Raw genomic sequence first — 15,513 nt, 5'->3', positions numbered from 1 at the left:
CTGGAGCTAAATTGATCTCCTCGATCAGCTGACTGGTGATGTTTTGTTTCCATTTCTACATCTTTGCGTAAAGGGCACATTTTAAGTTCGAGAGCAGGTGTTCTGATATTTTAATTAATGGTTCTTTCATGTATTCCCTGTCAGTGAACGGCTCTCCGTGCCTTTACAATCTCCTGAGCTGCCACAAAACTTGCAGCAGCAGTGGAGTTGTGTGAGTTAATCGGTACATTTGCTCTGCTTTCCGCTGAGGTGCAGAAATCGCTCTCTTCCTCTCGACCTGCTGGATGCTTCTCAGCAGATACAGTGTGATTGTTCTGGAAATGTCTTTAACTCTTACCCCTCTTGTTGTTTGATAGTTTCTCACCACAGATCAGATGTGTTAGAAAGCCAGCTGAGCGCGGTTAAATTCTCACTTTTCCTTTGACCCTGTCAGCCTGGGAGAGCAGCCAGCGCCATCGATGTTCCAATGTGGGTCGAAAATAAAGAAACGAACGTGATGCGAAATGAAACATCGCCACACGTCGATATTAAAACGATGTTAAGTCAACATCTACGGGAAATAAATTTGGCGTTGTGCTGCGTTGCATAGAAGGTTATTACAACAATTTTACACAACAAATTCCTTGACTTTTCCATAATTTAAATTGATTTTTACTAATTCCATGACTTTTCCAGGCCTGAAAATGTGATTGTGAAATACCATGGTTTTTCAGTGTTTTCCATGACCATGGGAATTTGGCTTTACATTTTTAAAATTGGAGAATTTAAGAGTCACTTTAGGCTTACAACAATGATAAATTCAATTTAAAATGTTAAAAATAAGTTATTCATTTTCATATGTTTTACAGAGGGAGGAGCTAAAGAGCCGCGGGTTGCCGACCCCTGCGTTAGACCTTTAAAATAGTTAAAAAGTGAAGTGATTTTTATGTTTGTGTTTGAAAAACTACTTAACCAACTGTAACAGTTAATACATTTCCTTCAAAATCTTCTGTAATTGAAGAAGCAAACAAGCTGTTCTCAAATTAAATTTAATTTCATCAATATTCCAGGTACATTAGGACAGTATTTGATCCGCACAGTGTTGTACATAAAACCATTAGATGATAATATCACAGAAATGAATAAACAACTCTTGACTGTTATCCTTTTTCGTTTTGTTGACCTCTGTAAAAAACATAAATAAAAACAGATGGACGTACTGAATGTGGCCGAGGGCACTGTATCAAAATCCATGAAACAAGACGACGACATACACAACTTTTGCTTTGCTGAACTACTTCAAAATGCAAGAACAGGGGCCGGTGTTCAGTGATAACCAGTTCTTCAGCGCCGTGGAGTCGGCCATGCATCAGACTATTCATTACTGTGAGGACACTTGTCAGAATTAAGACAGGTCGAAGCTTACTATAGTTATTCCCTTAAAACAACACAGACGGTGAGAAATGTGCCCGCTCAAAAACATGAGGGGACCTGCCGACTGAAAACACTGTACACTTTCACCTGGTTAGACTCCTCCTCTGAGTGCAGCTTCCCACATAGAGATGACTTCAAATATTGATAAAGGTTTAAAGAACTCATTGCATCGTTGGGTGAAGCGTTCACGCAAACATTTTGGCATAGATTTTCTTTTCTCTCTCTTTCTCCTCCTGGATTTTCAGCTGAACCCTCTTCATCTCGTTGCTGATAGCTGTCAAAAGAAAACGCTTTGCATTAGCTCGACATGTGGAACAAATGTAACTCAGGTTTTTCATCATGTGTTCACTTTGCTGCTTTATGTGTGTCTCTGCACTCCGTCGACTTCATTTTAAAGCTCCTGAACGCACACGGAGAGCATGATAGCTTTTATCTTCCAGCTACCTGTGATGTTTTTTAATCCAAAAAAAACATCACATTTTAGGAAGTTAATGTGGCCATATTTGTTAAAATTGTCATTTATGGTCAATCTGCATACTGAGAGATCTTCGATAGTGTTGTTTTGGCTGCATGCCGCTCAAACAGAACTCAGTTTCCCCAATTAAGTTCAATTATGCGCATCAACAAACAAACAGCAGTATTTTTCCTGCAGTCCTCAATTGTTTATCTTCATGAGCCTGCACGCTAAGTTAGAATAATACACGTGAACGTGCATATACTGTTCAAATGAACTGACTAAATACAAATGTGGGAGAAGAGGGAAAAACATTTGCAGCGTTCATGGCTCGTGCAAAGGCTGAATTAACGAGAGAAGTTCCCCACCTTTGTCTTCTGGAGCTATTCCCTGAGCTTTCTTCAGATCAGTCTGAAAAGTGAAAAAATGTTATTGAGTCAGACCTCCAAATCAGTGCACCAGTTTAGCTCATTTTAGCTCATTAAACATGTTGCAGTGAAAAAAATAGGCACATATATTACTGTCTGCCAAATGATTAACCCTTTTAACCCAACAAACTGGTTAGATTTCTTTAAAAAAAAACCTGGGAAGAAGATAAGAAGGCAATAACAAATAAAATTTGTAAAATATATTTATTAAAAAAAAACCAAAAGAGAATGAAAAAGTGCTCCAAATTATTAAAAAACTTGAAACATTTTAAATATGTTAGTATGATCATTATAATTCAAGTTTTTCCTTCGCTTTTCCTTTTTCACTAGACTTTTCAGTTAGCTTTAGAAAAATTATTTTCTCAATCTACTAACATTTCTCACCAAGTTTTTAAAAGAAATTGCATCAATTTGCTCAGGGTTCAAAGGGTTAAATATTTGTAAAAGGCATCTGAAAGCAGGACAAGAAAAGTTACGGTGCTCCAGGTTTCAAAGGGTTAACTACATTACAAAAAATGCTGCCGTAAACCAGAATATCAATGTATACATTCTGATAATTATGTACATTTGAAAAAGTTTTTCATTTTTCACTTTAACTAGCGGGGTGCTTGTGTGGAGGTTACCATGGCTTTGCTGTTTTCCTTTAACCCCTGCCAGGCCTGGGCCCTCCGGAAAAGTGCCTTAGTGTTTGCTTGGTCCAGCTCGAGAGCCTGTAGACAGAAAAACACAAGACATGTCGTACACTACCAGTAAGTTCAAACTCACTCATTTACTTACAGGAAAAATAGCCCCGCTAACAGACGTACCTCGTTGCAGCTGTCCACCGCGTCCTGCCACAGCTGCATCTTCAGGTTACACGCTGCTGTGTTGAGGAAGCAGCTGAGGGCCGTGGGCTCCAGCTTCTTCTGCGCCCCCTCCTCCAGCAGCTCCCCGCTCACCTCCAAGTACCTGCACAGGTAAAAAAACATCACACTCATCGTGGCGATAGGGGCAGTTTGTTACCTGATCGCAAACACTGCTGCTTGTAATCTGTCACAGGGTGCTTTCTGCACACTTTTCCTCCAGTTTCTTTGTTTCTTTCTGTTTATTATTATTATTATTATGAGTTTCAAAAATTTAATAGAAGTGTGTAAAAATACAGATGAGCTGCTTATTTCATTACTGAATTAAATGTACACGGTGTGATGCCATCAGTTAATGTCAGATATTGGATGTATTGTTAAATGGACGTAGATTACCTGAGATGAATGTTGCATAAAAGTGTGCTTCTCAGAATCGTATTAAATGAACATTAAATGAAGACTATTGCGACGGTAGACCACACACACAGATACACGGTGGATACCTGAGGGCTTTGCCGTATTTGTTGACTGCAGCTTTCCAGTCTTGATTCTTAAAAAGAGTGTTTCCAATGTTCTTCACGTCCTCGGCAACAGAGAGAACTTTGTCAACCTGAAAGCAAAGTGCAAGAGACAGGCTGTAAACAACACGTTCAGTCGGGCAATCTGACCCACCTTATTTTGAGGAAAAATCGAAAGTGAGCAATCTCGATATGTCTGTAACAATCCATCATCCCTCATTTTGGGGGACGAGCACTTGCATTTGTTCAGTGGCAGTTTTACCGTGCCTCAAGTATTTTCCATGCTTCACACGTTCCGGATCTCGATATTGAAATTGATATTCATCTGTTCATTTGATTTTGACTGAAGCAAAAAACGGGCACTTCTCCCAAAAACCCAGAGTCGTCCTTTAACACAGCAGCCTGATGCTATCTGCCAAAGTTCACGTGTGACGCTGCAGAGCAAAGACGTCATCGATACTTACATCTTTAAAGTCAATGTCGGAGTCCTCGGGGAAGTCTGGGTGGACGTCCCCTGATCCATCGCTCGGTCCAGTGCCCCAGCTGTCCCCGTCCTCGTGGTCACCACAGTCAGCGATGACGCATGGCTGCAAAGGTGAGACGTTAGCGGAGGTTTTAGAGGGAAAAATGTCACGAGTGAAGGTTCCACGTGTCATTTTAAATCACAGTGAAACAATGCATGCTGGGGAGCTGGGGCTCACAGCTTTAAAATCTACCATGATTTGGGTTATTACATCTTTTGCCACCATATTTACAAATGACCGGTTGTGAAAAGCTACACTAACACTTTTTCAGACTTGGTGCCAACTTTCTTAAATTGTAAAATTTTGCACTTTAGCTCTACAGACTGTAACTGAAAATGTTTACCTTTACGGGGGCGTCCTCGTTAGTTTCGATGGACTCCAGCATCTTGACGACCCCCATCCCCTTTAACACTTGTCCGAAGACTACGTGCTTGCCATCTAAGTGTGGAGTGGGGACAGTAGTGATGAAGAACTGAGAGCCGTTGGTGTTCGGCCCGGCGTTGGCCATGCTGAGCAGACCCACTTTGTCGTGCTGCGTGGAGAAGGAAATAAATTATTACAACAGGTAAAAGACGACAATACTCACACACAGAAACAATAAAAAAACACACAAGGTAAGGATGAGAAGGTTTGATTCTGATCAGGTCTAATTATTTCTGTTATTCATAAACAAAAGTTTGATTTTTAATGCCTTTTTGCCAATCAAACTATCACCATTTTCCTGTTTAAAGGAAACCACGATCCGTTTAAAACATAAGTCACTATTTGATGCATCATACCAGAGTGTAACTGAAAGCTAATTTGCATCTGTGGATCCTTGGCAGGTCCAAACAGGGAAAGAGCAGAATAACAGCCAGTATAGAATTAGAACGTATGTCAAAGTCAGCGAGTACAGAGCTGAGCAGCTTTTTAAATGTTGTCAGTTTGTTTTTAAAGTGCTGATAAAGCTGCAGCTCTTCAGTCAGGCAGGATGTTCCACTGATTTATTACTTTCACAGAAAAAGCCGATCGCCCAAAGGCAATGCAGCAAAATGGTACATGAAATCTTAATAGAGGATATTTTAAAAGATAAAATAGAATTTACTGAGCAACAAATTGGGAGTATTAAGATATGGGAAATTGAGAGAGTGCCATAAAAATCTCAGTATACTCCTTAGAAAAACTAGTCACATGGACATCGTGGAGGGATATGTCCATTAGAGGGGTCGACTGATGTTGGTTTTTCAGTGCCGATACAGATTATTAAGTACTTAATGAGACCGATAACCAATATTTGGAAGTGATTTGGAATATAACAAACTCCAACACAAACCTTTGTTTAAATGCCTTTAGCAAAAGTTTAATCAAAACTAAAACTTTCGAGATCATATACAGCAAGTTCCCAGAAACTTTTTTTTTTCTAAAAGTTAAAATTTCAATAAGAAATGAGCGAATAAAAATAGCTCCCTGAGGTTTTACAAAGTAAAAGTTCCTCCCACGCTGACACAGATAATGAGCAAAATGCCAAATATTGGCCCTGATAATCAGCAGTATAATTGTATACTGTACGTAAAATACTCTGCTATATGTATTGTTTAGAATGCCTTTGTCGTGATAAAGCTAAAGAATAATGACAGTGCTGGGTAACATGATGGGGGAAGAAACGGCGCAATAAACCCCTTTAAAATATTTAGCGGTGGACCCAGTTAATGGGGTTTCTGGTCTTAAATTGTTTACCTTGTAGTGGAAGTTTTCATCCTCAAACTTCTCCCCGTAGATGCTCTCACCCCCGGTGCCATTGTGGTTGGAGAAGTCACCTCCTTGGACCATGAACTTCTTGATGACTGGCAAAACCAAATTTAACGTCAGATTACTATTTAGATAAACCAGACTGAATGTCAAAGGTGGTTGAAACTCCCTAATTTAAAAGGATGAATAAATAAGAGCCAACATCTCAATAAGCTTGTGGTAAAATCCATTCAGTTAGTTTGCATTTTAAATACTATACTGCCTCGTCACCATTTAAAATCACAAATAACTGCCTCTTAATATCATTAGGGCTTTTTATAAAAGTAAGCCGGGCATGCAGTTTTACTCATAGACTTCAGTGACACCTTAAATAGATGGCACTTTAAAAAGGAGTTATGAGAAGTGATACCCCTTTTTCACCAAAATTAGGGCGTGCACACAGGTTTTTTAAACATGGAAAATATCACTAAAAATAGGCTACAGACACCTTTGCACGGTCAGTGGACTAGAGCGATGTACATGGCTCTGCAGTAGACAAGCATGTCTTTGTTTTCATCTCTTTTTTTCTGGTGCGTCAAATTTGATGTCCATCTGGCAGAGAGCAGCATGGAAATCTGAAAATGTTTCAGTGGTTACTTTTAAGTCCCTCTCACAAACTTGGCGCAGACTAATTTGGAATATGTTTGAGCAGTGCTCCAGCAGTGACGGACAGTATTTTGTGATAGTGCAGCATTGCGTCTTACCGGTAGAGGAGCTAAAATTAGCATGTTTAACTGGAAGTTGTATTTCCATCAATGCCGATCGGAGCCTGTAAATACCTGTGACTAGTGTAGAGTCATTCGGCCCAGGTGTAAATGCCAATAGTAACCTTTCCAATTACATACAAATGCCAAATTTTAGTGGGTGTAAGTGTTTTGTTTGGGGTTTTTTTGCAGTGGGATAGTAGCTTGCAATCAATAATTACTGGTTCTTCAAATGGCTCACTGCACTGTATGTCCTCATAGATATATAAATGAATTAAGTACACATATGTGTTAGTATGTGTATGTAACACACATATATAACTTTAGTCTAATTTCATGTAATATGTGTACACATGTACTAAAACTTCATGGTGTCCACCCAAATTAAAATGTCACATTATGTGCGGACGTAAAGGTTATTTACTTCTGTGGAAGGGGCATCCTTTAAAGTGCAGCGGCTTGCCAGTCGATTTTCCAGTGCCTTTCTCTCCAGTGCACAGCGCCCGGAAGTTTTCAGCAGTTTTGGGGGTGATATCAGCAAAGAGCTCCAGAACTATGCGACCAGCTGTGGACAGAAAAAAAAACATTTTATTAATAAGTCACAGGTTAAGTTTGTCTGAACAACTTACTGATCACATACTGTAAACATAAAATGATTATTGTTACATTACTGTTCTCTTCACGAAAATCAAAATAAATCAGGGCAGGACATGACCTGACACTGCTATATCTGTCCCACAAAATAGGTCTCATCAGGCTACAGTATTCTTTGATGTTTTATTTTGTTAGTTGCAGACAGTTAAACAATCAATAACCCATTTGAGCTAATATTTAGATAAAAAACACACATGATTATTACTAACCACTTGCTATGACTATATATGCTGTCTTACAGTGGTATTACATGTAGCTTAGGTTGAGTGAAGCTAAATTTCCAAGTCACCCTCGACAACACAACCACACGTGGTTCACTCACAAGCAGTCTAGCATTATATCGCCATTTATATCACAATATACATAACCCAGCTGCTTATGACGATGCAACGACATACAGAGTGGCTTATTTATAAAGTGTAACTCTTCTAGGAGCTATTAGCGCAGATTAATCCGTTACTAGAAGTCACCACAACGAGCCAAGATTGTGCTAAGCTAAAAAAAAAAGGCTAAAGTTAACGGTTAAACTGGCCGTTAAAAAGCCGTTAGTTGACGTTAAATTTAAAATGTCCTGACCTCTTTCTCCACCAATGTCTACATCGAAGAAGACACGAGGGTTTTCGGGGTTTGAAGGCTTGTCAGACGGAACAGGGTGAGACATTTTAAGGGGACAGGGCGATTTCAGACACTTGTTTCGGCTAACCTAGCTACACCCGGCCGGCGGAGAGGGGTTTGTCTGCAGACTGCACGAGAAGGCGTAACGTAATAGGGGCGTGTCTTGAACTTGTCCAAATCACGCAGAACAACGCGAGATGTTGAACAGCCTATTTAGCTCAGAGCCTTTTAAAAGATTATTCTGTTTATTCTAGTGCTCCAGAATAACGACATTTATCCCCAGGGGGAAATTGTCATATATTACAGTATAATAGTATATATATATATATATATATATATATATAACTATAACTTTATCTTTCTTTTCTCTCTCTATATATATGTATAGATAGATAGATAGATAGAGAGACAGAGAGAGAGTGACATCTCACTTTTTGTTTTAATTTTTTTGTTACGTCTATATACAATAGACATATCACACACACACGCACAAACAAAACAAAATTTTCCTGCTCTTTTTTATTTGTGCATCTGTTTTTTTTATCCAATACATTGCTGTTGATTTGAATATTTTGTTTGTTTGTTTTTTTCTTGTATTTATATCATCATTTAACTGTATGAGGCTTGGGCAATATTGTTTTACAAACATTCATGCCAATAAAGCAAATAGAATTGAGTTGAACTGAAAACTGTGAGAGAAAGAAATCTCTATATATGCATTATTTATTAAATTTGCCGCAGTAGCAGCCATGCAACTAATTGACCCTACCGGATCCAATTATGTAATTATTTCCTGAAAATGTAGGCTACAACCCTTCGCCACAAGAAAATGTTGACGTTGTACATTTCTGCAAACTCCTGATATTTTACATTTGTACATTTCATAGATATTATATAAAAATCTCTAAAACGATGTAGTTCTGGTTACATGTATGTGAGCTGACCTTTTTGTCATTGGGAAGTTTGATCAGATGGTTAATGTGTGACCAAGGCATGACTGCTGCCAACAAACAACATCGGTTGTGAGACATTACTGCGTTTCCTGCAGCTATTGTGCCACCAAAAGCGGGTGTTTGTGTTTGTTACTGAGTTTTTTCTGCATTTCTAGCAGCATTTGTGCCACCAAAAGCAGTTATTTTTAAACCAGCTTCATTTCCAGCAACTTTTGTGCAACAAAAACTGGGTATTGTAAACCTAGCTGTAATATCTAAGTGGTTTTTGTGCCTAAACTTAACCACATGTTAACAGCACAATTTTTTAAATGTAAAGTATAAACATATCTATTACATAACAACGTACCACTGATCCATGCCAGGGGTTTGCTAGAACGTACAATGCCAACATTTACCCAATAATGTGATAAAATGTTCTTAGTGATATTGCAACAATATTTTTAATAATGTAGTACCTTTTTTCCACTATTGTTACATTATCTCTCAAGATTTCATAGCATATATTTTTATGCAAAATAAGCATGTGAGTATGCATTTAAATAAAATTTTCAGTCATGCAAAAATAAACAAAGTCAGGCTATTTAATTACTTACTATACTGTAAATATTGTGATATTTATATCACAAAATGTACTTTGCAAAACCTATTCTGGAAAATCAATGAATAGAAACTGTTGGTTACATATAGGCAAAAAAGGCTGCTTTTGGATAATCCAGCAAATTCAGTACTTGAATAACAAAAATACTTTTCCTTACATTGATTCAAAGAGCATATGAAAATCCTGTTTTGCGGTCTGTGTGCATGCCACATGAATTGCTTGCAATGAAAGCTGTTCAAGAAATCGCTCATTTCATGCACTCTATAGATAGAGCATTTCAAATGAGACCTTCTTTGAACAGTTTTTTCCCGAGTGGACCCCTCTGAGGGGTCACAGGATAAATCATAGAGTTGTGAGTTGAGGATTGAAAAGCAGTTGAGAATATTCATATTGCACAAATTATGTATTCTCTTAAGACGTCCCCTGAATCATCGAGGCTGGAAGGTGTGAAAAATTAAACCGCTGAAAAGTCAACATGTTGCAGAGATTAAAAGATGTTTAATCAAAGTCGACACATCTCATCAACAGTCAGGTCCTCCAGCCGCCGTGGGAAGTAGAATGCCATCTGCTGTTAGCTCTGAGCGCCTCTGCGAAACTCGGTGTTGACTGTGAGTGAATCATCCGTCATGTTCTTTCTGGGAGGAAACAAACAGAGACGGTGAAGGAAATTAATTAGGCAAGATTCAAGTGACATCAGCGACCTGCATGTGTACCTACAGGGTGTGTTGATTTTTATTAGTTTATTCTTCTCTCAGATGTTACAGAGTCACTTGTCAGACAGTTCCTCAGTTGCTGCCTTCATAAAGTCTCACGTATCCAAAAGTTAGAAACAACCTAATGGTTTGGTGTAAAGGCTAATGGGTTTAAATGTATTCTTTCATAGCTATTACCTACGGAAGCCCAAAGAAACCATACATTCATACTTTTTTATCCCTCTGTTTTGCAGAGGTAATGGGATAATTTTCTTAAGATCTCGAGATACTGAAACTGTGTTTTTTCTTGAAATCTCGAGATAACAAGATGTCTGACACACATGATCATGTAGAAAAGCCATTTGTTTTGTGCTTTAATGCTTTCTATTTTAAAATATTTTTAAACAGATGAATGAGTGAATATTACAACAAAAATGTTAACCATCTGTTGAGCTAACTTGATTTGTCAAATTTTGTCAAAACTGGACACAAATAGCCACCACGTCATCCCCTCCTATGTGATGTGGTGTATGATGTTACAAATACATTCTTTCAATGAATAGCAGACTATTATTGTTTTTTTTTATTTCAAAGATCTCAGATTCATTATGTCATTATCTCGGGAAAATGGAGGGAAAAAATGTATGACTGTATGGGCGCTTAGAGCTTCCATAATTATCTTAAGAACCGTCATTATTATTCGTTTTAGTTTTAGTTAGTTTAGTTCACATATATTTACTTTAATGATCAGAATCAGGAGAATCTGCTTTCCAAATATGTGCAATTTAATTGGCAAAGTCCCTGTTTAAATGTTCTATCTATGGTCTAAAGTGTATGGTGTAAGGCCGCTCACAGCAAACAGCACATAATCTGGGCGCAAAGTGAGGCACAGAGGGCAAAGGGTTTGTCATAGGTGCATTTTGGGAAAAAACGCAAATTCAACCAATTCAAATGTCTCATTCACTTTCAAAGCCAGGTGCGCCTTCACCTGGCACACTGGTGTTAAGAAGGATTTGGCAGATTAGAGGAGCAGGTTGTTTTCTGCTTAGAGTAAAGCAGTGAGAGCAAATATCTGCCTGAGTTTGGACTGGCTGCCTTGAATCATTTTTCTTTAAGTTGTAATGAGTGTGATCTGTTTTTTGCATATCATGTGGGACTTCTCCCTCTGAGTATTTTCTTTTTGCATAGTTATTTTTTTAAGCTCTACACTTTTAACATTTTCATCGTTTAACATACAGTACAAACGTTTCCCCCCTTAAAAAATATAAAACTATACAGCTGTTGTTAAATGATATTATGTGTGCTGACTGAGTTGATATAGCAGTGGCTGATTCCAAGGAAACTAAAAAAATGATCTAACTTTTTTCGGTTCTTCAGCTGATTCTGAGGGATTGAAAAGCAGTCCAAACTAGCCTCTGTATGTCTGTCTGCTCTCTTCTGCCATCACTGTCTTTTTGGCTTCTTCCTTGCAATCTTACTTGTGTGCCCTACCGCTTGGTTTACTTTTTATAGTGTATTTTGTGGCTTTATGGTGTTTTTCTTGCTGTGGTGATCAGGTTCTTTCAAACTGGCTGTTTGGCTAACTCTGAGACAGAGATTAATGCTCACTGTCCCTGTGAATAAAATGAAAAATCCAAAATCCAAAATCCGTGCTGTCACAAGACCACCAAAACAGTTTCAGTGCACTTTAGTTTATATTTTTCATGTGTCTCTTCTGGACAGGTACAACAAAGGCTAAAGTACCAGTGAGGACACACAGGTCATGTATCACCTTCACGATAGTACCTGCTTAATTTGGCACAAAGAAGAGTTTATATTCTATATTCAGTTGAAATACCTTAAATGTGACTGACTTTGGTAAAAAAAAATAACTGACTAAATAATAATAATAATAATAATAATGATTTCAAACAACATTTTGTGGCTCACAAAAACATATGTCATTGGTTGTGTTTTGATGGGGAAATTTGGACTCATGACCTCAGTATTTCTCAAATTCTGGCCACAGTCCACCGTGCAATCGTTCCAAATGATATACTCTCTTGTTTCTGTTCTTTTTAAGATCGTTTTGTGTGTTTTTGCTTTTGTTCAACAGGACAGCTTTTAGAATGAAAGATGGAGAGAGAGGGGATGACATGCAGCAAGAGGCGGCAGGTTGTAATTAAACTTGCTGCTGCAAAAGACAGCCTATATGGGAGGCACACTACCGAGCCAGAGGTGCAAAGTGCAGTCTGTGGTTATGTTTTTACCTCCCATTAACTTTCTCGTGCATCAAGATTATTGAAATGTTGTTGACCTAAACATAAAAAAAAAATAATAAATATTGGATAAATATCCCAAGTGAGCGACATAGGGATCTCATATCTCCTGTTACATCGTGCTCAGGGAGTAAATGTAATGTTGGTGATTGTAGATATTGTGTTATTTAAGAAAACGGTTTATAAGGTCGAAGATAAACCTTCCAGAGTGTTGGTTTCGGTCAGTATTTGTGTCGGTGGTGTGTCTGTGTCCATGTCAGTCTAGCTGATTACTTATCTACAGCTTTAGGCGGTGTGTGTTCCCGCAAAAGTGGAAGTGTTACATTATGGATGGGGGAGCAGATAGCCTACAATGCAGTCACTCAACACACTGCAAACACACTGAGATGTTCTCACTTACCTATTTGACACAGCACGCACACACACACACACACACACACACACACACACACACACACACACACAAAAGCAATTAGATTCTGAGAGATTCAACAACGTGAGGGTTACAAATGCTGCCTTACTGTTTGCTCTGGAACCTCTGAGTCACTCTGTCCTCCAACGCTGTCCGTATGTCCGTTTTCTGTCAAAAAGGACTCAGTTCAGTTTGATTTATCCCTGAAATGCTATTTTCTTTTTTTCTTTGCAGCATGTTACATCATCATAACTGTCACATGAGAAGGAAAGTGATAATGCTAATTCCATGTTAACGATGAGTGTACTTTTTCTATTTGACAACATGTAAAATCAATATTTACAAAGTCTTTAAACATTAGATTAAAATGTTTTCTTAAAACATTATTGTAACTTGTAGGTAACATTAACCAGTGTTGTGGGAACATTCCCTGCTAGCTGGGTTGCATCATATCAAACCATTTCTCAAAATCATACTCCGAATAACCTTGTGGCACATTAACTGAGGAATAATGCCTCCCCGTATCCATTTGCATAAGAAGCACACTGTGGATTTTAGTGGTACCTTAATTTGCATGTTGCTGAGCAGAGCCCCGCTGTTCAACAGCTGGTTATACTGCCAGCCCCAGCCAACCTCCCCCACCCAGCTCTGCCTGGGCAGAGGAGGAGGTGCATGTGGCGCAGCTTGGCACAAGTAACCGAGGTCACCTGTGGCCTCAGTTGATGAGGAGCCTGCACCGATGTACCGGGGGAAATAATTTGATCTCGGCCTGTAGTCTCCGATTCCATCTGGGCCTTGTTAGAATCAGTGGACATGTGAGAAAAGAAGGTAAACAAATATCCAAGTGGACTTGAATAGTTGATTTGCAACTAAGATTCTACAGGCAGACATGCAGGGAAAAGTTATTAAAAAACATTTTTTTTAAAGGTGCATCTATTCAGTTTTTAGTGTAGGGGTGATTTGTTACAATCAATTATCTTTCAAGAGGTATTGTAATGATGGCTGTCTTTCAGAAGATGCTTTCTCCTCTTCATAATAGTTGCATAGATGCACGGGTGGATTATGAGGCAGTGGGGCCATAGGCACAGATACACAGAAGGACAACACAACCTCTCCTGCACAGGAGCAGGAAACACAGACTTTATTTTACGTCTGTATGTAGTAATTGTGGGTCTTTTTTGGTCACTTTGTGTCTCTTTGTAGTTATTTTGTCATTTATGTTGTCTCCCTGTGATTGTTTTGGCCTTTCTATAGTTGATTTGTGTCTCTTTGCTGTTCATTTAGGCCTTTTTGTGGACATTTTGAGTCTTTTCCTGGTTGATACATGTTAATTTGAATGACATTTTTCAAGTAAAGGGCTTCCTTGCACACGAGAGTCCAAATTGGGGAGAAAGTGGGACTGATTACCTAGGATCTTAATGGGAGGGGATCCTCGAAAAGCATAAAAGAAAAGTTTGCTTTTGTTTACATTTTACTATTTCTAAGCATTTAGTGTCAAAATTAATTTAAAACTGGCTAACTATATCAGCTGAAAGACTGAATTTGGTATTAAAAATGTGGAATAGAGGGGCTGCTCTCACTACAAAAAGGTGCAAAATCATTTAGTCCCCCATTGGTCAGATTTTGACAGAAAGGAGCCAGGCTGAAGAGATAAATTTCACATTTTAGTTGATGAAACTTTAAAACATTTTAATGTCTTTTTTAAACTTTGTGGCTAGGCCACACATTTTTTTCAGTTGGAGAATATGAGAATCACTTCAGGCCCACAATGATAATAGAAAAATAATTTTTTTAAAAAATGTATTAATTTATTTATTTTTGGTCAAAGAAAGATGGAGGTGCTGTACAGGGGCCAAAGAGCCGCATGCAGCTCCACAGGTTGCCTTGCCCTGTTATAAATTAAAAAAAAAAAAAAAATCAAGAATATGTTTGCACATCCCATTTATTTTGTAATGCATGAATTACTGCAGTGTAAGGACACATTTACATGAACACAGACATGCTCTATGCATACAAAACAACATGCTGTACAATTACATAGAGTCACTAAGGCCCACACAGGTACACTCACAGTGTGTTAACTTAATTTTGGCTCTGGTAATAGTGCCATCATGTGTCCAGTTACAGTTATATTTGCTTAAACACGTTGAGCAATGATTTGGGGATCTTTAACATGTCTCACAGTAGTCTGACAATATATACCTTCCCACCCATTAGCAGTGATAATGATTACACAGATACATATTTTAGATCAGACTCTACTTCCTAGAATCACACCCAGCTGAATAACACAGTAGAGGTACATGTCTTACCTGTAAAAATCATCCTCTGTCCACACTGTGCTCCTCCTGCAGCTGCTTCTTTGTTTTTGTGCTTCATTTTTTCTCCCGCTGTTATGTTTTCATCAGTTGCAGGTTGGAGACACTGATATAATGGGCCCCCTTGGGTGATAACTTGAGCCCAGCGGTCTGCTCTGTCCATGGGGTCATGCTTGGTTGTCATGCAACCACTGGTTGTCATGGCGTCAGTGGTTGTGTCCTAGTTACATTCTAAAAACAGGGGATGCCTTTGCTATTGAAGCATGTCCTGTGCACATCACTTCAGTTTAGATTTATGCCATATTAGTTACGGAAATAAATTAATATAAAGTCAGAAATCCCCCAAAATTGTATTGTTTCATT

General features: G+C 38.5%; 2 protein-coding genes across 3 annotated transcripts; both read right to left on the bottom strand.

Moving 5' to 3' along the window:
* Positions 1–1,012: 1,012 nt before the first annotated feature.
* Positions 1,013–8,066, bottom strand: ppid (peptidylprolyl isomerase D). The gene is made up of 10 exons (XM_042492766.2): positions 7,881–8,066; positions 7,075–7,215; positions 5,896–6,002; positions 4,523–4,711; positions 4,120–4,242; positions 3,641–3,747; positions 3,102–3,243; positions 2,919–3,005; positions 2,236–2,278; positions 1,013–1,687 (listed from the first exon to the last, which is right to left on the bottom strand). Exons 1-10 carry the CDS (start codon positions 7,963–7,965, stop codon positions 1,599–1,601), a joined length of 1,113 nt encoding a protein of 370 aa, XP_042348700.1. The 5' UTR covers positions 7,966–8,066; the 3' UTR covers positions 1,013–1,598.
* A 153-nt stretch (positions 8,067–8,219) lies between these two features.
* On the bottom strand, positions 8,220–15,407 carry spmip2 (sperm microtubule inner protein 2). Of its 2 annotated transcripts, XM_042492898.2 has the most exons (4): positions 15,145–15,407; positions 13,397–13,626; positions 12,942–13,000; positions 8,220–10,105 (listed from the first exon to the last, which is right to left on the bottom strand). In XM_042492898.2, the coding sequence occupies exons 1-4, from the start codon at positions 15,350–15,352 to the stop codon at positions 10,042–10,044; spliced, it is 561 nt and encodes a 186-aa protein (XP_042348832.1). In that variant the 5' UTR covers positions 15,353–15,407; the 3' UTR covers positions 8,220–10,041. The 2 variants fall into 2 exon arrangements, with proteins under 2 accessions (XP_042348832.1, XP_087936952.1); XM_088080826.1 differs by lacking the exon at positions 8,220–10,105 and having other exon boundaries at positions 12,938–13,000.
* Between the last annotated feature and the right edge of the window lie 106 nt (positions 15,408–15,513).

This window comes from Plectropomus leopardus, chromosome 8 (genome assembly GCF_026936395.1).
Source record: "Plectropomus leopardus strain MGB_pleo_1.0 chromosome 8, ASM2693639v1, whole genome shotgun sequence".
Taxonomy (NCBI): Eukaryota; Metazoa; Chordata; class Actinopteri; order Perciformes; family Serranidae; genus Plectropomus; species Plectropomus leopardus.
Note: the sequence above shows the minus strand (reverse complement) of the source record. Positions and strands in the feature narration are given on the sequence as shown.

What these genes read in the sequence shown, in the direction of transcription:
- ppid (XM_042492766.2), bottom strand. Translation starts at nt 7,965, where the DNA reads ATGTCTCACCCTGTTCCGTCTGACAAGCCTTCAAACCCCGAAAACCCT. An exon ending in AGGATGCCCCTTCCACAGAA is followed by an intron (nt 6,003 to 7,074) that starts GTAAATAACCTT and finishes TGGTTTTGCCAG; the next exon opens with TCATCAAGAAGTTCATGGTC. An exon ending in CGGTGGACAGCTGCAACGAG is followed by an intron (nt 3,006 to 3,101) that starts GTACGTCTGTTA and finishes TTCTGTCTACAG; the next exon opens with GCTCTCGAGCTGGACCAAGC.
- spmip2 (XM_042492898.2), bottom strand. Translation starts at nt 15,352, where the DNA reads ATGACAACCAGTGGTTGCATGACAACCAAGCATGACCCCATGGACAGA. An exon ending in ACAGAGGATGATTTTTACAG is followed by an intron (nt 13,627 to 15,144) that starts GTAAGACATGTA and finishes GATTCTAACAAG; the next exon opens with GCCCAGATGGAATCGGAGAC. An exon ending in TCAGCAACATGCAAATTAAG is followed by an intron (nt 13,001 to 13,396) that starts GTACCACTAAAA and finishes CCTTTTTGACAG; the next exon opens with AAAACGGACATACGGACAGC.